At 37.9% G+C, this 24,336-nt stretch overlaps 1 protein-coding gene and 1 long non-coding RNA gene across 3 annotated transcripts in view; one reads left to right on the top strand and one right to left on the bottom strand.

The window, feature by feature from the left end:
• The first annotated feature begins 2,265 nt into the window (after nucleotides 1-2,265).
• Nucleotides 2,266-5,583, top strand: LOC137008321 (uncharacterized). The gene is made up of 4 exons (XR_010892790.1): nucleotides 2,266-2,366; nucleotides 3,522-3,563; nucleotides 3,790-3,947; nucleotides 4,062-5,583. It is a non-coding gene; the product is annotated as an uncharacterized lncRNA (long non-coding RNA).
• Nucleotides 5,584-15,529: 9,946 nt separating this feature from the next.
• The window catches only part of LOC137017018 (uncharacterized), a 90,688-nt gene continuing 81,881 nt past the window's right edge, over nucleotides 15,530-24,336 (bottom strand). The window contains exons 12-14 of one of the 2 annotated variants that reach the window (XM_067380906.1): nucleotides 22,882-23,031; nucleotides 17,112-17,150; nucleotides 15,530-16,751 (exon numbers count right to left, since the gene is read on the bottom strand). In XM_067380906.1, coding sequence (XP_067237007.1) covers nucleotides 16,696-16,751; nucleotides 17,112-17,150; nucleotides 22,882-23,031 — 245 coding nt within the window. In that variant the 3' untranslated portion in view covers nucleotides 15,530-16,695. The remainder of the gene's footprint in view (nucleotides 16,752-17,111; nucleotides 17,151-22,881; nucleotides 23,032-24,336) is intronic. The other variant, XM_067380907.1, reaches the window with a different exon arrangement.

The following is a 24,336-nucleotide window of genomic DNA, read 5'->3' as shown; positions in this document are numbered from 1 at the left end:
CCAGTTTTTCCCTCCAGAAGACCCAGATTCAGCGCTTTATCTCCCCCTTGTGTCTGAACATGAAAGGACGTTATTTCCTATTCTAACCAGCTAAACCCTAATCTCATGATGAAAACCCTGATAGGTCAGTCTGTTTTTCCTGCAAATCTGTGACCCTTGACCCCTCACTGCTAAACCTTTGACCCTTGACCCCTCACTGCTAAACCTGTGACCCTTGACCCCTCACTGCTAAACCTGTGACCCTTGACCCCTCACTGCTAAACCTTTGACCCTTGACCCCTCACTGCTAAACCTGTGACCCTTGACCCCTCACTGCTAAACTTGTGACCCTTGACCCCTCACTTCACCATCATATCAGAGATTGTATATAATAGGGAGATGAGAGGGTCTGTATCTCTTACCATTGGAGAGAGCGTAACGGCTATCTTAATCACATGTGACACCTCTCAGCCTATCAGGTAACGGCAGTGACGTCAGGCACAACATTCTCTAGTCTGCCTTCTCTTGAAAAAATTAATTTTTATCAAGCTAAAATCTACATATATGAAAGTATTGTTTAGTGTAAAACATGTTGAAGATTAACGAACAGGCTGTTGATTAATGAAATGATTAGCTATTTCCCCACAAAAGCTGTTTAATCAATAGTGAAGCCTCTCATCCATTGATATCCATTCAAAAAACAGCCTCCGGTCTCATTCCCTGCGTACCACGGAGCGTTAGCATTAGCCAATACGCTCTTTTGGGTAATGGTCGCAGGCTTGCCTTCCAGTGGCTTTGATCTTATTACACTGACTGCTGCTTTTAATGCATGCAGGTTGAGTCAAAATGTTTTACTAATATATTTTCTTTTAAAAAAATGAAACTTTAAATGAAATCTTCATGCTTAGGATCGAGTAAATTACCATTTTAATGAATTCAGAAAGTTTTTACTGTATTTTTCCTGAACAGAGTATAAAGTAACTGTAATTCTCCAGATTTCAGCTGTAACTGGCAAGAGTCTCTGAAGATTTGATTTTGTACATCAGTTACTGAATATACAGTATGAACCAACAGATATCACATGACATCTTAATATTAAAAAGAAATGTTCATCTACAAATGTATATTAATTTATATTGTGTAAAAGGAAACAGCTGTATCTCTGACAATATCTTACATCAACATTTATTAATTTATTTATTCATTCAGTAAATGATTTAATACGAGTAACTTACAGATTAGAATAATACAAACAGAAGTCAATTTGACATAATACAATATATAATACCACATTACTGTAAGTACTAGGGCTGCACGATTAATCGCATGCTATTCTCACGCGCATTTCGTCAGTAAAGCCGGTTCCCTGATTACCGCTAAATCGCCATCACCTGCTTTCAAATGAAGCGGCATTTAATAGACAGAGCCGTAGATCACTGAAAAGCCACGCAATATCGCGTTCATATCGCAGATGAATCGCCTGCGATAATGAACGCGATATTGCGTGGCTTGTCTGTGAACTACGGCTCTGTCTATTAAAAGGCGCTCCGTTTAAAAACAGGTGATGGCGATTTAGCGGTAATCAGGGAACCGGCTTTACTGACGAAATGCGCGTGAGAATAGCATGCGATTAATCGTGCAGCCCTAGTAAGTACTAAAGTAGTAAGTGCAAGTGCAAAATATAAAATTAAATAAATAAATACTTGTCCCTCAAATCTGATTGGTTGATTTGAATGTTGTTCCAGGAACATGTTGAACTCTGCAAAAACAGGTAATGCGTACTCTACCATACTATAGCACTAGCTTTTTGTTGATTGTCACCATTGCTGAGATTCATACGTGGATTCTTGATGTCAGTGTGTGTCTGAATGACACAATAGTTCAGCGTGTCCAAACTCAGTCCTGTGTTTTTTTTTTTTTTTAATTCTTCAAGTGATCAGATTGTCATGACACTGCTGAAGCAAATCAGTAGAAAGTTTAGAGGCACTAAACCCTAACAATCAGTTTCAGATGTAACCAGCAAACAAAACCACTTCATAACATTTATATCATTGTATCGATGGGATCCATATGCAGCTTTATTATAAACAATCGTAGTCGTACAGTCAGGGGTCAGATACCAGCAATCACAATGTCCAAGGCAAAACATAATCAGAAACAGGGACAGGTAAATGGTCAGGCCAGAGTAATCCAGGAAACAGTCAGATAAATCACATGACAGTCCAAGGGAAAAACACTCAGTAATGTTTAAAACAAACCTCAATCCCCTGCTGTGACGGTGTCTGTATATAAAGTGGACTGTGTCTTATCTCAGCTACACTTCTCTGCGAGCTGAACTAAATCTGCTGCTGCTTTTCTTCAGTCTCCGAAAAAGATGTCAGCGATCGGTGAGTTTTTTTTTTTTAATATTTAAGCTGTGGCTTTTAAAATGCACATGTTTTAGTAAGGATGAACGTATTTTATTGAAAAGAGGAAAAGCTTCTACCGATTTATCATTTAATCTTTTCTGTTATTGTTTAATGAACTATGTTCGTTATTCGCTCAACATATTGTTTTCATAATTGGCGAAAATGTTTATGCAACTGTTTTTATGCATTGATATTTATGGAGTAGCTTGTGAAGATTGCAACGTCATGTCCGGCTGTTATTGGCATCCATAAGTCTCCAATCATGCTGACGTATACTTGTATGAGACAAAATGTAGTTTTTCAGTCCAATTACGCAATTGGAGACTTGTATACGCGCTAAGCAGGGGTTAATGATCCTGTGATTTTTACAGGCAATATGTGGAAAAAAGTTTTTCTTAATGCTGTGTAAATGGCTTTCACACACTAATGATATATCGTCTATATGATTTTATTATTAATTTATATAAAAACGTCTGTTAGAAAGTTATAATGTATGAATACTTTTGCTTCGATGCTAAGATGCTGCATCTCTACACATTGTCCACTAGATGGAGCCAAAGTGCTGCTTTTTGATGTGATGTTTTAATGGAGATAAATTCTGGCTTAATCTGTTTTAATTCTGGCTTAATCTGTTTTAACTATTTTTCTAACTCTTTCATTTGTAAAGTTAAACATAATATTAGCCATTTAATACAATTTTTGCTTCTGTTAAAAGTATGCTAGGGTTCTGTTTTGATGTTTCTACATTGAACCACAAGATGGAGCCAAAGTGCGGCTTTTTGATTCAATGTTTTAATGGAGATAAATTCTGGTTTAATAAATTTTTTTAATTGAGATAAATTCTGATTTAATCTGTTTTAAATGTTATATATTTCACATGCTATTTTTTACCTTTTTCATTTGTAAAGTTAAACATAATATTAGCCATTTAATAAAATTTTGCTTCTGTTAAAAGTATACTTGGGTTCTGTATTGTTGTTTCTATATTGAACCACAAGATGGCGACAAACTGCTGCTTTTTTTTTTTTGAAACACTTAATTGAGATAAATTCTGGTTTATTGTTAATTTTAATGTTTGAATATGAATCTTATTATTTGTGTAAATTCATAACAGGCTTTTTATATATTTAATAGGATCAAATGTTGAACAGGATGCATTCACTGCCATAAACCTCTGTAAGTGCATATTTTATTTTATTTATTTTATTTTATTTTAATTTATTTATACAAAATGAATATTTAAGTGACGGGGACCCCGGATGATGTACACATCAAGACACATCAAAATTTTTTTTTTTTTCTCGTAATAATATTATATAATGTTAATGTAAAATATTAATCATATTTAATTATAGAAATAGCACTTCTAGTGACACAATCAGGGTTTATTGATCTGACGCAGGATTTTGAAGAACACGGTTCTAGCAGCAGCAATGGTAGGATAAGAGACGTCAGATTCAGATGAAGAGTCTGAGGCGAATGTCAATGTACCTCCCAGGAAACGGAAAAACATAGATGACTCTACCTCATGCCAAACTCCTCAGGTTAATGTAATTAATGGTAAGACTATCTTTCTTTTATTATTTTTATTATAGAAAATAATACGATATTCACAGCATTACATTTGATATAGAAAGTAGTTTTGGTGTTTTTATTTATTTTTATTTTATACAGATAGAGGCATCGGCTGTGATGAACAAATAATTGACCTCACATCAGATTCAGACACAGAGTCTGACGTATTCGTCGTTCAACCTCGGAGGAAGTGGAAAAACATAATAGGATCTAATTCACACCAAACTCCTCAGGTCTTATTTTCAGATTTACAGTTATAGTAATCAACGTATTCCACAGCATGACATCCATTAATGTGGAAAATCTGTTTTAATGGTTTTTAAAAATAATCTATAGAGATAGAAACGTCAGGAGTGTGGATGATGTTTTAACATGGACGGAATCACAGGTCGTCGAATGGGATCGCTCGTCATGGAACAGTGATCGATACGATGAGGATACAGTGAGAGGCAGGCAGACGCCATATCCTTTTTACGTAGCGACGAAGGAAGAAGAAGCTGAAAAAGAAGAAGTGCGGGAGAAGAAGAGCCGAAATGATGAGCGGATGATGTTCGGACTCGTGAAATCATTAAAAGATTAGATGAGCAGGCCATAGAGAGACGTAACAGTACATCCGCCATTAATAGGCGTTTTGATGAACTTAATAGCAGATTGGATGACATTAGTATCAGATTGGACGGCCACTTCAAGGAGAATCAAAACAGAATCGCCTCTGAATTTTTAGCGATTCATAACAAATTGGATTACCACTTTCAAATAAATTGTGACAGAATAGCGGCAGAGTTTTTTGAAGTTCATAACAGATTGAAGCCGCTTAACGCAAATATTAGATGGCTTATATCAGCTGAATCAGTCACTAGAGGAATCTCTCCATAGATTGCAAATGAAGAGAATCATGAGCGTATCCTTAGAGAATTAAATGATCAGTTGAGAGAAAGACAATTAACCGTCAGTCAACCAGACCAAACTCTCTCAGGCTTGTTACAGAGAATGCGTGAAATACAAAATGCAAATCCGCATTTCTTGTGTGAAAGATTACAACAATTGAAAAATATATATCCAGATTTTGTAGAATCAACTTTTAATGATGTACCATTACAACAAACTTTTAATTTGGAACATTGCAATCTTCTATTGACCAAATTCCTGATATTAATCTGTCCGAATGATTAGAGAAATTATTAAACACATGCAACATACGATTCGCACAAGATGGCGGAGCTTTAAATAATAGTCACGGATCAACAGGAAATGCATCTACTGTCACGGCTGAGCCTGCAGCTCCGGTGCGACCGTCAACCAGCAATGCAGCACCCCCTGATCCCCCTACAGGTACGTCACGACTAACACAGCCAGACATTGATACTTTGATTCGTGAGGGCGGGGAAGTAAATGGTTACCACGTATTACCGAGACCTCATTTCAATAGCGTACAATTGCAAAGACTGCTGAATCTGAGAGAGATTAACTCCACAGATTTAGCGTCGTACCACATTTTTTTACACACTGCTTTTAGCAAAATAGTGGCCTTTGCTAGAGACATTGGCGGTGATGCCAGCATAATCAATATGACCCTAACGGGGTCTTCTCTGTCATCACCCATTCAACCATTTTAACAGATCGGAATAATTACGACGTCAATCTATTTACCGATCAAATTGAGAGAGTTTTACAAAGTAATGAACAGATATTGACGGACGATGCACTCGCGGTCGAAGTTGACGTGGCCATGAACAGGCGAGGAGGGGGTCGGCGTCGTAAACTTACAGATTTAGCACTCGATCAGGTCATCAAACGCAAAAAGATGTCGTTATTTTGCCCCACGAATATATCAAATAAATTATGCTTCTTTCTCTGCCTTGCGCATTTCCTCAATCTGCAATCGCCGAGAATGAGTTAGAAAGACTGGCAGTGTCCATCCACAATGACGCAGGCTTCTCAATTCAAAACAAAATTGGTTTTGGTGATTTAAATGCATTTGAAAGTCTTTTAGACATTAAAATTGTTGTTTTTTTACAGGACGAATGTCGGTGCATTGGAAACTTACAAAAATCACTATGAACCTCACCCTAAAATGGTATGTCTCTATTTGTACAATGATCATTGCTATAGGATTCTGAATTTGACGGCATTCGTCGGCGTTGACTATGTATGCGAATTTTGTTTCAAAGGTTACTCAACCCCTAGAAATCATCAATGCAAGCACGTCTGCAACGTATGTTTTGACGCTGATTGTTACAAACATCCTAAAAGAACCACGCATTGCCCCGATTGTTTGCGATTTTGTAAGTCGAGTTACTGTTACAATGCCCATAAAAAACACACCCTGTATGGGAAAAAGCACCGTGCGACGCTATAAAATATTGCGGACTGTATAACAAACGATTCAATGTGATAGGTCAAGGTAAGAGAGCTCAACACAAATGTAGTCCCAACCGTTGCGGCAAAGATCTGCACGATCATGGGCTACACCAATGCTTCATACAACCCATAGTACCCAAGGAACCTAACAATAATTACATTTTCTATGATTTTGAAACGCGTTATCAAAATGGAAAACATATAGCCAATTTTGTTTGCGCGATCACTTTTGAAGGAGAAAAATTTGTAGCAGACGGTCCCGGCTGTATAGCGCAGTTAATCACGCAATTCAGACAGCCGCGATACAAAGAATACTGCTTCATTTGATTTGATTTGATTCATTTCTAATTCTGGAGTATTTTTGCAATGCAGAGATTGCGTTAGATGTCATAATGCAAGGTTGTAAATTAATTTTCATGTACGACAAAACTTTTGCACAGCGGTACATCGACAGCTACGCATTCATACCAATGGCACTGTCTAAGATGCCCGTGGTGCTAAACTTAATGACTACGGAAAAAGGATATTTTCCCCATCCCCAAATTGATCCATTCAGCTTTACTACTCTAGCATCATGTTGTATGGACGTCTTCAAAACGCATTATCTCAAAAGAAGCACACTGGCTCTGACACACAATAACGCATACTTCCGACACCTACTCAAACTCTTCGATCGAATGACTCGAGTATGTAAAAAAGACTTGAGAGGTGGATATTCATCATGCTGCAAACCACAGTGAAGTGTCAATCGGTCGTTTCTTTTTAGACGTTTTCTACGAAAAGTCAGGGATAAGGCATGGGCTAGAATACAACGGATGTTTTCATCATGGTCATGAATGCCGCTTTGACCCCTATCGTCTTGAGATTTAGCGTTATTGTTATACGTTCTTGACAATGCATTTGAGACGACGTTGGATACTATATTTTTAGCAGCCAATTTTAGGTGGGGTTTAGCGATACTGAACCCCCTTTTCAACAGTGGTATGGCCATCCTAAACAGACCCCCTAACCCCGCCTCGTACATAACACCACCCCCTGAATACCCCGGTAGAGCACCACCAGCTTGATTTTGGTAATAGTTAACATATTCAGTAGCGTCCATCCCTCAGGGGTTGTAATATGCCATTTTTTTTTTAAAAAATGGACTGGTTCGCTGGTTTAAAGTGTAGTTTTACGACGACTTTACCGTAAGAAAATGGTATTTCGCGGTTTTGGTTGTCTTTCAGTTCAATGGTAATATCTGTGATGAGCTCCTTGTTGACCGACGCGTAATGCGGTTTGTTGTATCTAACACTGACGATATCATTGTTTTCACCCGTTATATGTACACATCTCAAAAGGGGGACATACAAATCACAGACCGACTGATATTGGATAATGTTGGTGTAAACGTACATGGTATAGAACCCCGCATTGATATCGGCTTGATGAGGAGCGTATGTAGTTTGACTCTTTGTAAAATCAGCATCTTTCTTGTAGGCCGGTCCGAGAGTTTCATCCGGTTTCATTCCTAAAATATTGGCAAGTTTCCCAAAGAAGGATACTGTGATGTTAGGTCTCGTGACCAGATACATTTTGTGTACATGAATACAGCTGTCGGTATGAGAATGTTACTTCACGGATCACGTCACAAACGTCCGCGTAGTACCCTCCGGGTATTTATATATTCTTTGATGTATAAAAAATCCCTGGTAATTCTTTAAATGGCCCTTTGTCAGATTTAGGCTGTGTATGATTAGGGACTGGTGCGGGGCCGGTGTGTAGAGTGAAAATTCCGTCTTCATCGCTAAAGAAGTACCAACTTCTAGGATATTCCATTTCAACGAGTGCGCATTTACCTTTCAAGTTGATAGGACTTGCTAACCTTGTTCTGTAACTAGAGATACGATTTTCCGGATAAACCGACAAAGAAGCGTTGCATAGTAGCGTTACGTAGAATCTGTCGTCGCCCACGGTATCCTGTTTACTCAAATGATCTAATCCTGTACATGTTCAAGTGTTTTAAGGGGATTGCAAGTCCACCAGAGTTTTTTTGTCTACATAACTATTAAATTTCGATGGTCATCCTAACCATTTCACTAAGACAAGCGTAGATCGCCCCTGTTTTTTTCTCCCCTAAAATCTTTTCCACCTTAAACGCTTTGTTTTTGCTCACAAGTATTTTTTGTAACTCTTTAAATACTGCTTTTTCATTCCTCTTTATATCTCCATACAGATTTTGAAACACCAGACCCTCATTTTCTTTGTTGACATCCACCGGTCTCATCCTAATACTACGATGATAACTGGTGTTGTACCCCTGCAAAATATCTCGTAAAATGTCTATGTAACGCCGGGAATTTGTAGCCATTAAAAATCGCCACATTCGACTTTTTAGTGTTTTTATTAAATTGTTCAACGACGCTGGCTTTCAAATCAGTAGCTGTTGCAAAATGATTAATGTTATGCTTTTTCATCACATCTTGAAAATGTTTGTTGAAAAATTCCTTTCCCTGGTCCGTCTGCAATTTCTGAGGTACGCGGCCATCTTGGAGTATAGACGAGAACGCTTTAGTTACTTCCACCCCGCTTTTATTCTTTAACACACAAGCCCATGCATACTTGCTAAATACATCGATGCACGTTAGCAGATATCATTGTCTTTGGAATAGGCTGACATGTCAAGAGATCCGCTTGGAGCTGGGTATCCAGATGGTGTCAGAATCAACATCACGTTTTCTAACCAATTCATTTGTCTTCTGTAATGACGTTTAAACAGATTATCTGTGATGCACCTTTAACTACATACAGCACCCATGGTGGTGATGGTGGGGTCTTGCTCACTCTCCATTCACAATTGAGAAACCTTGCCAAAGATCGACGGTGTCGTGCACAACTTTCTCACAGGATTTGTCTAGACATTTGTCTCTGATTTCTTGTAGTTTTGCAGTGATGAATGGCTCGTCTTTTAATTCGTGCAGAATAGCTCTGACAGTTTGACTATTATTTAAACATGCTGCTTTGGAATTATATTCACTGTGAAAAGTGATATATCTGAAATTAAAGTTTCATTTTATTCAAAAGGGTGTTAAAAAAGCCAATTATTCGAAATCTAATTTATTAACATTATAAAAATGTGGTCACAAACAAACAAAAACAGTATTCAGGCTGAATGAAAATTTAAACCACTCTCTGTCAGTAGGTGGCGCTTATGGAGCAGCAGAAATAGAGCTGTTTCCCCGGTAACCGATGTAAACTCAGTTTTATATTATTTACGCACATGTAAGCTTATCAGTTTGACAGAATTTTCTACTTCATTGTGTCATAAGAAGTCAAACTATATCATTTTCTATTATCACAGCATTTGTTATGAAAAATAGCAACCTACACATAGCCTATAGAAACAACAGAAGATGTCACAGGTGTAATATAAATCTAGTGAATTCCCTTAATAGATTATAAATTCTACAAGTTAGCTAAATTTACTATAATTACTACAATAAAACTATATAAATTATAGTAAGGGTGAGTCATGGATATAGTTTAAAAAGCTCCCTAATAATTGTTGGCGCAAGATGATGTTTGTCCTTTTTTCAGTCTTTTGTTCATTTTGTCCATCAGTCTAGATCACGTTTGACTTTCTCTATAGTGTTTCAAAGTGTTTAACGCTCAATATAATTTAAATGGATCACACATTTTATCATCAGTGTCGGGATGGCTCGTGGAAATCTTATCAAACTTTTGGAGCTTAATAAGATTCAGAGTAGCAGCCTAGTATGTTTTGCTTTTGATTCGCGCACTAATGCATGAAATAAACAAGGCTTCATTTGCGCTGATGGTCTTTTCAGTTTGTACGGGAACTTAACGCCTATAAAAGCTCTGAACGCATGATGTAGGCTATATAATTAATTAATAGTCTCAACACCATGTTTCTCACGTCGTGATCACTGCAGTGAGAGAAGTGCGCTCAATGCACCACTCAAAACACTGAGCGGCGTTGATCGGAGTCTCTCACTGCAGCGTGAACACTCACTGTGAAGCCTGGTTTTTAGCCGATCAGGAGCGGGAAAAGGTAGAATGGCAGAAGTGCTCATGCACCAACTACAGCAAAGAATCGCGAGTTTACACAACAGCATTGGACACACAGTTAAAGGGGAAGCTAACAGGACATTATTTTATGGACTTTCGAAGCAAAAAACAAGTGGGTATACGCAAATACTGATTCTTAGAAGTTGTAATACGCAAACAGCCCTGAGCAAAAACTAAGCATACGGCGTATGCGTGCGTATCGCCCCGACTACACCACTGTTTGTGGGTCGGCTCGTCAAAGTGGGTGTCGAAAAAGTACGGTGGTGGTTCAAACAGGCAGGAATGCTGCAGTTGCCCCGGATGATTTATTGCGCAGCCTTCACAGTCATCCTTTAGCTTTCCGCTGATGAGATGTTGCAGAAGTACAGCAATCAGAGTTTTTATGATTTTGAATCCGAGGTCGGTGAAGCATCCGTCTGGGGCATCGAACCCCTTTTCAGTTTAGGCAGTGTCAGACAGACCCGTTAAGAAACTCAGGTTGCGATATCCAAGTTCTTTGCAGAATTTATCTAACCATCGTTTATCAGTATCAGATGGCCCAGATTCGTCCGTCAGAATAGTATCAGTAGTGTTGTCATGAGGGGGTCAACCGCAGGGTTGTAAGAGACGCCGTAGCTGCAGCCGTGAGCACCGTCTTGAGACATGGCTTATAAAGATGTTGTGTGGGCTGGGGCTGGCTTACCGCTCTCTTTATGGGCGTAGTGAATGGGTGGGGACGGGAAAGAGTATGTGCTGCTGCGCGCATCTCTCAGGGTGGAACAGCTGCACTTTAACTTTATTGTATCCAATCGCGCATGTCACACCATTTGAACATTTGTTTATGATTGAAAAAAGACAACTCAACAGATCCCGATCGTGCCACTTGAACAAAAATTGCATTTCGTACATAGCTTGATGCTCGTTTTGTTGGATGAATCCTGAGCGATCGCTGAGCTTTGCCTTGTCTTTGCAGCAGAATATGTAAACGACCTCATCAGACTTCTTTTTAGTGTGATCCCCGACCACTCGGTAGCGATGATTAGGAGTTACCCCATCCCAGACTCGTGACGGTTTATGGAATATGTAGCCGAATACACGGTTACAATTCAATGTAAATTCATCTCTCACATACTCCTTATTCTCGTGGAGAAACTTTGTCAAATAGACATGCCAGCGCTCTTTTCTCTGAGCCAGAGTCAGACTTTTCATCATCTCTTCATCCCATTCTCTCTCGGGCGTTATAGGTGAGTATAAACCAGCCATGTTTCAGCCCCCTGAGGATCCCCTAAGAGGGGGATGGGAAAACTTTGTGGGGGACCCCAGAGGTCACAGGGGTCAGACAGGTCAAAGGTCATCATCAATCATTCTGACACAAGCACCATCATATCACTACGGTCATCATGACAGCATGTGGACTATTAAAGCTGGAATAATGAGTGAATTAAGCATTTAAATCGGCAAGAGAGGAATAACGGATGAACGTTCTTGGCAAGGGCATCACAGTCAGGTACAAGGGAGAAAGCTATAGCCTACTAACATTAGATAAGACATGACGTTTTATTTTAGCAACTTGTTTATTGACTTATTAATAGCAATTTGCTGAGGAATAGACCTATGTGCCGATCGGGTCCAGACGGGTCTGTGTCTTCCCGGTCGGGTTCGGGTCCAGCTTTCAAAATAATAGTCGGCCCGGGGCGGTTCTGTGTAGCACATTTACGGGTCTCTTCAGGTTCGGGTATGAATTTTTGGATCCGTGAAGACCTCTAACTTGCATATTGTAAATGACAATTTAGTTCAAACTTTAGTTCAAACTAGTAACCATTTATGGTTAAAACGTATAACATTTTTCTTGTTTTTTTTGTAGAAAATGAGTGATGGTTTTGCTAGATAAGACCCTTATTCCTCGCCTGGTATCATTTAAAGCCCTTTGAAGTTGCACTGAAACTATAATTTTGACCTTCCACTATATGGAGAAAAATCCTGGAATGTTTTCATTAAAAAAACTTGATTTCTTTTCGACTGAAGAAAGAAAGACATGAACATCTTGGATGGCATGAGGGTGAGTAAATTATCAGGAAATTTTCATTTGAAAGTGAACTAATCCTTTAACGCTTGTATTTGTTTATTTATTTATTATTTTTTTTACTTTGCTGAAACATGATCAAAACATTATCCATTTTAATGACCAATGTTAATGACAAAAATAACAGAGCAAATGACAAATATCGGTATCGAAATTGTCCAATATTGGTTTGTTAAAATCAGTATCGTGAAATAATCCTATCGGTGCATCCCTGATCTGCACTATGTCCGCACTGAGTGTGTTTGTTGTTGCGCTGCAACAGTTCTGTGGAATACATCAGAAAATAGAACCCAGCATCCGTGTAAACTATTATGTACAATATTAAGCTAATTCATATTCGCGAAACACGATTTGCAAATGCATATCCAAACATGCATTAAAAATATGATTCACATAAGCAAAACACAATTTACAAATAAACAAATACAGTATGCTTGCACATTTCTGAATGTTTCTACGAATTGATTGTCTGATCAGCATTGGTAAATCGTCATGTGTATGTTTGTGAATGGCTCTGGTTTTTGAGACTGTCCTGTTGAACTCTTTAATCAAATGACATTTGAGCATAACAGTCGACCAGTCATATTGAGCGCATGACTCGAGTCTCTGCAGTGGCATTACGTCATCAGATTGAAAACACTGTTTAAAGGGATAGAGCGATGTTAGATGACTCGAGGAGCACAGGCGTGTCTCTGCAGTGGCGTTACGTCATCAGCTTGTGAACAGTTTAAAGGGAAAGACTGATGTAAGACTGTGGCTGTAGGATACAGTGTTTCCAATGCCACCTGTCCTGTATTTTTTCTTTCAATAGTGAATAGACCTATATTCACGAGTACTGGATGATTAAGGGTGACATTTGTGCAACAGAATGCAGTGTTAAATTAATACACACTAATTGTTTTTCCTGCATTTTCAGCATTTAAACACCTTTGGCGTGACATCTGGACGGCAGCCACAAACATCTTCCTTCATGTTGTTTCTTTCTTTTTTTTATATGCATTATTTTTCATTATGTACCAATTTCTTAAAATATTCAATATTCATTTACTCATTACTTTTCATTATATTTTAATTTACTGTTAGTTTTTGTTTACTTATGTATATATTTATGTTGTGTGCTGTATTGTCATCTCAACTTCACAGTTGTGACTCATTCATTTCCTTTTTTATTTTGGCAAATCTGGTCAGATAAAATTAACCTAAGATCATTCAATAAAATCTTTTTTTTTTTTTTCATAAAAACTTCATAAAAAGCGTCAGCAGTTCCTGCCTTTTTTTTTTGTCCTTTCGTTTTATTTGTTTAGAGTCTCTAGGGGTCATTCCATGTTCCTGTATCTCTTTAAAAGATGAACAGCTTACCTTGATCTCAGACTGTGGTGATGTGGTTTCTGCACTGCTGGATCTTCATGTGTATCTTCAGGTGACTTTAATAAAGAGAAACTCTTTCCACACTGATCACACGTGTGCGGCTTCTCTCTAGTGTGGATCCTCTCATGTGTTTTAATGAAAGACTAAATCTCTTTTCACAGTACGAACACCAACAAACACACTTTAACAGAACCTCCAAAGACTCAGACACACTAAAACTAGGTGACAACCATCTGATCCTCATAAGATCTGGAGAAAGGATGCAGTGGTGAAGCCCATCGACTCGAGATCCTACAGATGGATGGATCTAGATGGATTCTGTGTTAATGTGCAACAAAGTCTCTTCTGTGTGAGTCAGTCACAGTCAATCACCCAGTAGCTCAAGACCCGTCACTCACTGAAGCTAAGCAGGGTTGAGTCTGCGATTATTTTGCATTCTTTTTTATATATATATATATATATATATATATATATATATATATATATATATATATATATATATATATATATATATTTTTTTTTTTTTTGCATATCTTTTCCATATTTTGCATCATTTATAACTTTCTCTCTCTATGTGGTGATGTATACATTGCTAAAAGCTGACACATGGACAATACTCAAACTAAACTGAAATATAATACAGATATATGAATGCACATAATAATAATAATTTGCTGTCAGTTAGTAACAGTCTGTTTGTGAGCCACCAAGTGTCAGTTTTATGTAACTTCAGCAGCTCTGGAAATGTGACCAAAATCATGAATCTTATTGGTTTGTCAGTATTTTTCACAGTGCAGTGAAGAGATGACATCACTTCTGTAAAAACAATGAATGACACATGAATTACTGTTGTTGTTTTCATAAACGTACATTTACTCGTTTACATGTAGGTGTATTTTAGTCAGTTATCGCTCTTCATCTGCTTGAGCTCATTCTGTAAAGTTGAACAGAGATTCACTCGCTCTCAACACAAGCATTTAAAGGGTTAGTTCACCCAAAAATTACATTTCTGTCATTAATTCCTCTACACCAGTAAGATCTTTGTTCATCTTCAGAACACATTAAGATATTTTTGATGAAATCTGAGAGGTTTATGCAATATAATCAACACTTTTAAGGTCCAGAAAGGTACTAAAGACATTGTTAAAACAGTCATGTGACTGCAGTGGTTCAACCTTAATGTTGTGAAGAGACGAGAATACATTTGTGTGCAAAAATAGCGACTTTATTCACCAATCTCTTCTCTTCTGTGTCATTCTCATGTGTTGTTTATGTCCAGCGCTTCCAGATTCTACTTCAGAACTCTGACTCATTATTGGCCAGAGCTGAAACTGTATTTTTTCTTTTAAATGTAATTCCTACTGTTATTTTAATATTATGACCATAATTGTTCTTCCATCTGCTGCTATCTGTATCTATTGTTGTTTTTTGTTCTTTCTTCACTTTTTTTCTATATAAAAGTATCAAAACTAATAAAAAGACAATAGGAAAAAGATGAAGTACATGTGAAAAGCCATTTCTTGGCACTGGGTGAAAATGCAGTACTTGAATTAGCAATAAAAAGAAAAAACATTCTAGATTGTACTTTTCTTCAACTATAAATCAGCACAAAGTTATTATTTATTGCTCTTGAAAGTTGAACAACAGCTGATTAAAGTCATTTTATTTCTGGGCATTTGTCATTACAATCAACACAACTAGACAATAATTCATGTTAAAAGATTTATTAGGAAGCAAAAGCTGTATCAGTGTTTGTCCACTAGAGGACAGAAGAGATCAGACATTAAGATCAGCAGTACAGCAATATTCATCAATCACATGCTTATGAAAAAATAATAAAACTCAAGAAACAACACAATGTGATATCATGTCACTGAATATTAGATCTGAACAAAAACTTTTTTTTCCCTTTTTTTTTTTAGAAGTACAGTAAGGCGTAAGTACTTTAAGTGCTTCAGCATGAATATAAAGGCACTATACATTCAAATATTAATAAGCTTCTGAAAAAAATAAAACACAAGAAACACCACCACAATAGTATTATGCAAAATGTCTTTTTCCATTTTTTTTTTATTTTTTATTTTTTTAAAGAAGTTCAATAAGGCTACTTTAAGTGCTTCAGCATGAATATAAAGACACTTTAAATTCAACTCACATTTACAATCAGACATGAAGATTCACTTCACATCATATCTTTGATATATTCAAGCATAATTACATCATAGAGCAAAAAAGCCACACATTTAAAACTTAAAGAAATGAATATATATAAAAAAGTCAACTTAAGTAGTAGTAATAATTATTGTTACTTTTACAATAATAAAGTCACTCACAGTGAAGCTGAATAACACTGAATGGTTGAAGCTGTTTGTCTCAAACACACTAATGAATTTCTACACATGAAGAGAAGGTCATGTGATCTCAAAGACATGTGATTAGTTCTGAACATGAACGTTAATCTGACACTGGTGTTAATTACATAAAACATCAAATTCAAATACTGTGGTAAAACATCTTATGAAAATCATATTCCTCAAACTCACTGTTGATAATCACACAGTCAAAGCTGTGAGACTCACACTAGTATTGTGTAACAGTGGTACAGGTATGAAGTGTAACATTATTAAATGATATAAGAAAGTGTTTGATTACTATGTTTCTTGGTTCATATAAACCACATACGCTTTTCACACACAGGTTCATCATCTCAACAGACACGGTTCATTTCTCTCTGTAACTGGACGGATTCTAGAGGATTATGAAAGCAGAAATGTGTTTTTGTTGTTGGATGAAGTGTTGATGATGTCAGAGTGATTGACACTGGTGGGCGTGTCTAATCTCATTAAAGTAAACTCTCCTGCTCATTCACTCTATTCAGAATCTCTGCATTTCTACAGCCACTGAATCATTCTTTCGTTTTTCTGTGGAATCTGTCAGAAAATAAACAGACAATGACAAATTAAAAGAGATGTACTGATCTGGATTCAGTCATATTATATGAGACATCAAAACTAAAGTCAAGCATTTACATGTAGAAAATCTGTCAGAAGTTCATCTCACTTATTTGACAAGTTCAGTCTGGTTTAAGCTCTTTTCTCACAAATGAACATCATATTTATTGTTCTTGTGAACTCAAGCATCTACTAAAATAAGCAACTAAAATGTAAAGTTCATTTAAACGGTGTTTGAAATCTGAAAACTGAATAAAAACTAAAGTGAATGAAGCCGCATCTCACACATCAATCATGATCACACTTTAAATATATTCAGCACAAACAACAGAATCTCACCCTTCATCAATAGTTTCCTCTTCTCTTCATCTGTGACAGCTGCACATAGAAACAAAGAAATACAAGGAAAATGTTGCCATTAGACCAAGCATGTTTTTGCATGTAAAACAAAAGGAAATAATGTGTTTGACATTACTACATAATCATCATTCAGATGCTGTTTTATCAGTGTGAAACAGACAAAGACAGTTTGCCGTTTCTGGCCAGAAGAAAACAATATAGATTTTTCCTTTATCTACAGAGCACTGATATAAATAATGCTGAAGCAAATTCACTGAGGTGATGCAGCAACTTAAAGGGTTAGTTCACCCAAAAATGAAAATCATGTCCTTGATTACTCGCCCTCATGTCGTTCCACACCCATGAAACCTTCGTTCATCCTCAGAACACAAATTAAGATACTGTTGATGAAATACGATGGCTCAGTGAGGCCTACATTGAGAGCAAAGCCACTGAACTTCTCAAGATTCAAGATAGAGAAACATATTTAAATCAGTTCATGTGAGTTCAGTGGTTCTATCAGTCAAAACACGCAAAAAGTCATGTGACTTCAGCAGTTTAGCCGTTTGATACATGATCCGAATCACTAATTCAAAACAAAAGATTCATAAAGCTCATCATAACGTCATCACTAGATTATAGATTTTTTTGTTTTTTGTTTTTTTGATGCACAAAAAGTATTCTTGTCACTTTATAATATTAAAATTGAACTACTGTAGTCACATGAACTGATTTAATTATGTTTCTAGTACCCATTTGGATCTTGAGAGTTTCAATAGAGGCCTCACGGAGTCATCGGATTTCATCAAAAATATCTTAATTTGTGTTCTGAAGATGAATAAAGGTCTTACAGGTGTGAAACGACATGAGGGTGAGTAATTAATGACAGAATTTTGATTTGTGGGTGAACTAACCCTTTAAATCATTTTGAAACTTTAATCATTAATCAATCATTGGCAACTTGCATCTATTTTGATGGTAAGATGGTGGGACGCACAGACGCAGCGGCTTCGTGCTCCCCACATAAGTGCTGTTCTATGATATTAACGTTTACTGACTATTAATGTGAACACAGCATAAGATCTGCTCCACACAAACCTCCCCTCTCTAGTATCTTTCTTGTGAATACTAGATCACTTACCAACAAAATAGATGAGCTCCGACTGGACATTGTCACACATAAACCCCCAAAGGATTGCTGCCTTCTGATTTTCTCAGAGACGTGGCTGAACTCTAGCATACCGGATGCTGCAGTTGAGCTAGCAGGCCATACGCTACGTCGTGCCGACAGAACGACCAAATCCGGTAAGAAAACAGGAGGACTCTGTGTTTTTGTTAGTGATTCCTGGTGTGCTAATTCTACAATGATCGAGAAGGTTTGCTCTCCGGACTTGGAATATTTAATGTTAAGATGTCAACCTTTTCATTTGCCCAGGGAATATATACAGTTGTGATTGTTATGGCCGTATATATACCACCTCAGGCCAATGTTAAGGTGGCACTGGACCAATTATATCACGTTATTAGTAAACAACAGAACAAACATCCTGATGGTTTCACCTTTGAACCCTTCCGGGTCGAGAACGCTGTGCGTGTCTGTGCTGCCGCGTTCACACCTGGACTGTTTGTATGTTTTGCTACATGTTTTTCCACCTTTCTGTTTGGATTATTTTTTTCAGTATTCTGTCTGGATTACTCCATTTCTCACTGCTGATCTTTACATTTACATTTATTCATTTGGCAGACGCTTTTATCCAAAGCGACTTATAAGTGAGGAACACAACAAGCGAACTGGACTATTGTCATTTTCAAACTCCTGTTGTCTGTGAGCTTGCCGCCGGGCTGTTGCGAGCCCTCTACCCGTTAACATCCCGGCTCTTCTGATGAGTTACCGCTCTCTCAGCCGGTTGCACTGTTTGTTTAATCACTTGCTATCTGGGTGTGTTATCTCCTTTTTAGTCTGCTGTTTTTGGTGAAGTTCAGGGTCTGGCTAACATGGTTTTTGCCTGTGATCGGCTCGCATTTGCTCAGTACTAACATGCCTCGGACAAAAGTTTTTCTTTTTTCTTATCTCCCTTATTTTTTATCTCACTTCCATAATGGATATTGGATATTTACCATCGCAGCTAAAGGCCTTGAGTTGCTCACACAACTTAATTTTCATGATACCAATACATTTGAATACATGGTATTGAAGGCTGACTCTCTAATAATTATCTTGCTATATCATCCTCCTAAAGCCCTGTCCAACTTTTTCCTGAACTCAGTGAACTGTTAACCCTTTCCTGTTCATTGTCATTTCCCATTCTCCTGCTTGATGACTTCAATATTCATGTCGATATTTTAATCTGTTTTAATCTGATTCAGCATGTTCATTTTCCGACCCATACTCGTGGTCATATCCTCGATCTGATTTGTACATCAAGGGTTGATATCTGTTCCATCTCTTCTTCTGACACTGGTATCTCGGATCACACACTTCTTGACTTTAGCTTAAGTCTGCCTATGCGTAATAAATGCCTTAAAACTGTTATTTCATACTGCAATCTGAAAGCTATTGACACTGCATCATTCTGTTGCTCTATTGTTTCTTCAAACCTTTCAGATGTCTTTGATATTTCTTCTCCGTCCATGATATTATCTACCTATCACTCCATAATTTCTGAAATCTTACAGCAGCATGCTCCTATTAAGACCAGAAGTGTCCCTTCTTCCCAATCTTCTCCTGGTTTACCCCTGAGCTCCGTATTAAAAGCTACTGTTAGACGGCTTGAGCGTCTTTACAGTCTTACTGTACATTATTTAGCCTTTCTTGATCATCTCAAAAAATACAAATCTGGTCTCATCTCGGCTCGCTCTAGTTTTGTCTCTGCCACAATTAATACATCAAGTAACAGGCCAAAAGCATTATTCAACACAATAAATAATCTTACTAAACCTACACCTCAATACTCCCTAGCTTCTAATGAGCTTTGCTGTTCTTTTCTGGATTATTTCCTTGAAAAGACCGATGCCGTCCACCAATGCTTCTCTACTGATACAAAGCTCGACTATCCACCAAATCTATCCAGTCCAACTCTGTCTTGTTTTTCTTTAACAACCCCATCTTCTGTCTCTAAGTTAATCTTGAAATCCAACTCTTCTTCCTGTCAACTTGATCCTGCTCCTACTTCTCTCCTGAAGCTTTGCCATTCTTCCATCTCTCACTTCATCAATACATCTCTTAGCTCTCCTTCATTTCCTCTGGGACTCAAAACTGCTGCAGTTACCCCTGTTCTCAAGAAACCCAAACTCGACCCCTCAGTTCTATCTAATTACCGTCCTATTTCAAATTTACCATTCATAGCTAAATTACTGGACAGCACTGTTGCCTCCCAACTCCAGTCTTTTCTAGCTGAAAATAATCTCTTTGATCCTTTTCAATCTGGTTTTCACCCCCTCCACAGTACCGAAACTACACTTGTAAAGGTTGTGAATGATCTACTGCTTTCTGGTGACTCTGGTTCTCTGTCTGTACTTCTGCTACTTGACCTCAGCTCTGCCTTCGACACAGATTCCCATGAATTACTGGTTTCTCGTCTCTGATTTGGGTTTTTCTGGTTCTGCTCTTTCTTGGTTTTCTTCCTATCTCTCTGACAGACAATTTTTCATCTCAGTTAAGGATTTTCGATTACCTACTGTCTTCCTAAAGCGAGGTGTTCCCCAGGGATCTGTTCTCGGGCCTTTATTTTTCATAATTTACATCATACCGCTTGGTCAGATTTTACAACGTCATGGTCTGAACCATCATTTTTACGCTGATGACATTCAATTATACTCAGTCTGCACACCTACTCTACCTCCCCAAACAGACAAAATCTCTGTGTAAATTTGGCTTAATTCAAATTTTCTGAAACTCAATATGGACAAAACTGAGATTATTTTCATTGGAACTCCCTCACTTACCAGCAATTTCACCTGTGATATTGCTGGTTCTCACATCAAAACATCCAATACTGTTAAAAATTTAGGTGTTATCATTGACTCTACCCTATCTTTTCAGTCTCATATTACCACTATAACCAAATCTGCGTTCTTTCACCTACGTTGCATTGCCCAACTCCATCCCTTCATAAGTACCAAAGACGCTGAAACTGTCATGCTCTTTTCATTGGTCTACCGTCCAGCTCCATTTCCAGATTACAATACATTCAAAATTTTGATTGATCTCCACTGGCTTCCAGTTGCCCACCTTATTAAATTCAAAATTCTCCTGCTCGCTTTTAAATCTCTGCATGGCTTGGCTCCCCCTTATCTCTGTAATATGTTCGTCCCCTACACTCCAACTCGCTCACTACATTCCTCTGACTCTGACCTTCTCGTTGTCCCTCGGTATCGCCTCTCTTCAATGGGGGGCAGATCATTCAGTACTATCTCACCCAAACTCTGTAATTCTCTCCCTCGCTCACTCGGTTGTGTTAATATCTCTGAATTTAAATCATTACTCAAAACTCACCTGTTTTCTGAATGTTATACCTCTGATTTGATGGATTGATTGTTCTGCATAATTACTAATATTTCTCTGAATGTTATGTTATGTCTCTTAAATCCTGCTTTGTATTTTATTGACTATTTTTCTGTATACTTCCCTGTCCATTATTGTTTTTCAACATTGTCTACTCGTATTATCTCTTCCTTGATAATTGTACACTGTAAAGCGTCCTTGAGCCCTGGAAAGCGCAATATACATTTTATTATGGAATTTTTATTATTGCAGGGGATTTTAAATCAAGCCCATCTTAAAACTGTACTTACCAGATTTTACCAACACGTAAAGTGTAAAACTAGAGGGGAAAATACCCTAGATCAGATCATGTTTATACAAACATAAAAGATGCTTATAAAGTTATACCACTTCCCCACCTCGGACAGTAAGACCATCTTTCTTTGTTTCTTGCTCCTGCTTATAAAGCCTTGGTTAACAGTTTTAAACCAACTTATAGGATTGTTAAAGTTTGGCCTGCAGTTGCCATCAACCAACTACAGGACTGCTTTAAAAACACAGATTGGAACATTCTCCCATCAGTCAGACCTAGAGACATTTACTTCATCTGACGTGATGTCTATGACCGTGTGATGCTCAGAAAAATCACAGACAACCCAACAGAGACACCTCAGACTCTACAGGCCTCAGTTAACATGATAAATGATGAAGTTCATGACAGTTCAATTGAAGGGTTTCATGGCCTAGTTTGTGTTACTTTCCAAATTTTAAGACTACAGATTAAGATTAATTTTATATATATGGGGGTTGTATTAGTATTATATTGCTATGTGTGCTTATATGTACATGTGCTTATGGAAAATGTTTGGTTCAAACAACATTGGACGCCATTGCATGGAAGAAAAAAACGTTAATGTGCTATAGAAATGTATACCCAAAGTATTCAAAAGGGACATTCTCACTATACAACCTGAGGAGCAGCACTGCAATTCAATCTTATGTGAACAGAGTGGAGAACCAAAACGTTCTCTTTGGCTTTTTTGTTTTGTTTTGTCTTTTTTTGGAGCTTGGCATTTTTGTCCATCCATGACTTTTAATGGATGGACAGAAATCTTTACATAAATAAAGGTCTGGTGGGTTTAGAACGACATGAGGATATTTTTGGCTGAACTATCCTTTAAGAACGACACAATACTGATCTAAAATAAAATCATAATTACAAAAAATTGCCCTCACCAGAAACAGTAACATTGTCTTTGAATGTAAAATTGCTGTACTGAGACTCACAATGAAGAGAACATGCATCTTCTGTGTTTTTAGCTGCAGGACAGTTGTCATCTCCAGACTTACAGAATATCTTATCTCCTGTCTGTTTTCCAGTATTGGCAGGTAGAGTAACATCCGCCCCCTTCATCACTGACACTGACTTCTCTTCATCTGTCAAAGAAACAGAAAAATACAGAAGAGAAATCAGAAGCAGAAAACCAACAGCAGCAGAAATAAACAGAAGAAACATTGTCATATCACACCTGACATACTGGATCACAAACATATCATTTACTCTATTTTAAGATGAAAAGAGCTCAACTTGTCATTGTAGAAATCTGAATGTAAGTATAAATCTCTACAGCTCATGTGTGTTTGACTGATGAAACTGTGTTGAACTCCAGTCTGTGTTTCTAAGAGTAAAAATCCACTCAAATGACATGAAATATGAGTGTGTTGAATTGAGTTTGTGTGAAGAAGATTCCAAATCATCAGTTCTCATTCTGCTCGATCTATCTGCTGCCTTTGACACGGTGAATCATCAGATCCTCCTGTCCACCCTCTCATCACTGGGCATCACAGGTACTCCGCTTCTCTGGTTTGAATCCTATCTCACAGGAAGGTCTTTCAGGGTTGCCTGGAGAGGGGAGGTATCCAAAGCTCATCAACTGACCACGGGTGTTCCTCAGGGTTCAGTTCTTGGACCCCTCCTCTTTTCCATTTACACTACATCACTTGGTCCCATCATTCAGGCACATGGTTTCTCCTACCATTGCTATGCTGATGACACACAACTCTTCCTTTCATTTCATCCAGATGATCCTACAGTAGCTGCTCGAATCTCAAGCTGTCTGGCGGGCATCTCGGCATGGATGAAAGAACATCATCTACAGCTCAACCTGGCTAAGACTGAGCTTCTCGTCTTCCCTGCCAATCCGACTCTAAATCACGATTTCAGCATCCAGCTAGGTACATCCTCAATTACCCCGTCAAATTCGGCCAGAAATCTTGGAGTAATCCTTGATGATCAACTGACCTTCAAAGACCACATTGCAAAGACAGCTCAGTCATGCAGATTTGCACTATACAACATCAGGAAAATCAGGCCCTTTCTAACAGAACATGCAACACAACTTCTGGTCCAGGCCCTGGTCATTTCTAGGCTTGATTACTGCAATGCACTTCTGGCTGGACTGCCATCATGCACAATCAAGCCTCTACAAATGATTCAGAATGCAGCAGCACGTCTCGTCTTCAACGAGCCCAAAAGAGCCCACGTCACGCCTCTCTTCATCTCTCTTCACTGGCTACCACTTGCTGCTCACATCAAATTCAAGTCGTTGACGCTTGCTTACAGATCTGCCACAGGCTCAGCAGCCACCTACTTCCACTCACTCTTACGAGTCTACACTCCTACCAGAAACCTGCGCTCATTAAAGGAGCGAAGGCTTGTGGTACCATCACAGAGAGGCATGA

The sequence above is a fragment of the Chanodichthys erythropterus genome, chromosome 3 (assembly GCF_024489055.1).
Source record: "Chanodichthys erythropterus isolate Z2021 chromosome 3, ASM2448905v1, whole genome shotgun sequence".
Lineage (NCBI taxonomy): Eukaryota > Metazoa > Chordata > Actinopteri > Cypriniformes > Xenocyprididae > Chanodichthys > Chanodichthys erythropterus.
Note: the sequence above shows the minus strand (reverse complement) of the source record. Positions and strands in the feature narration are given on the sequence as shown.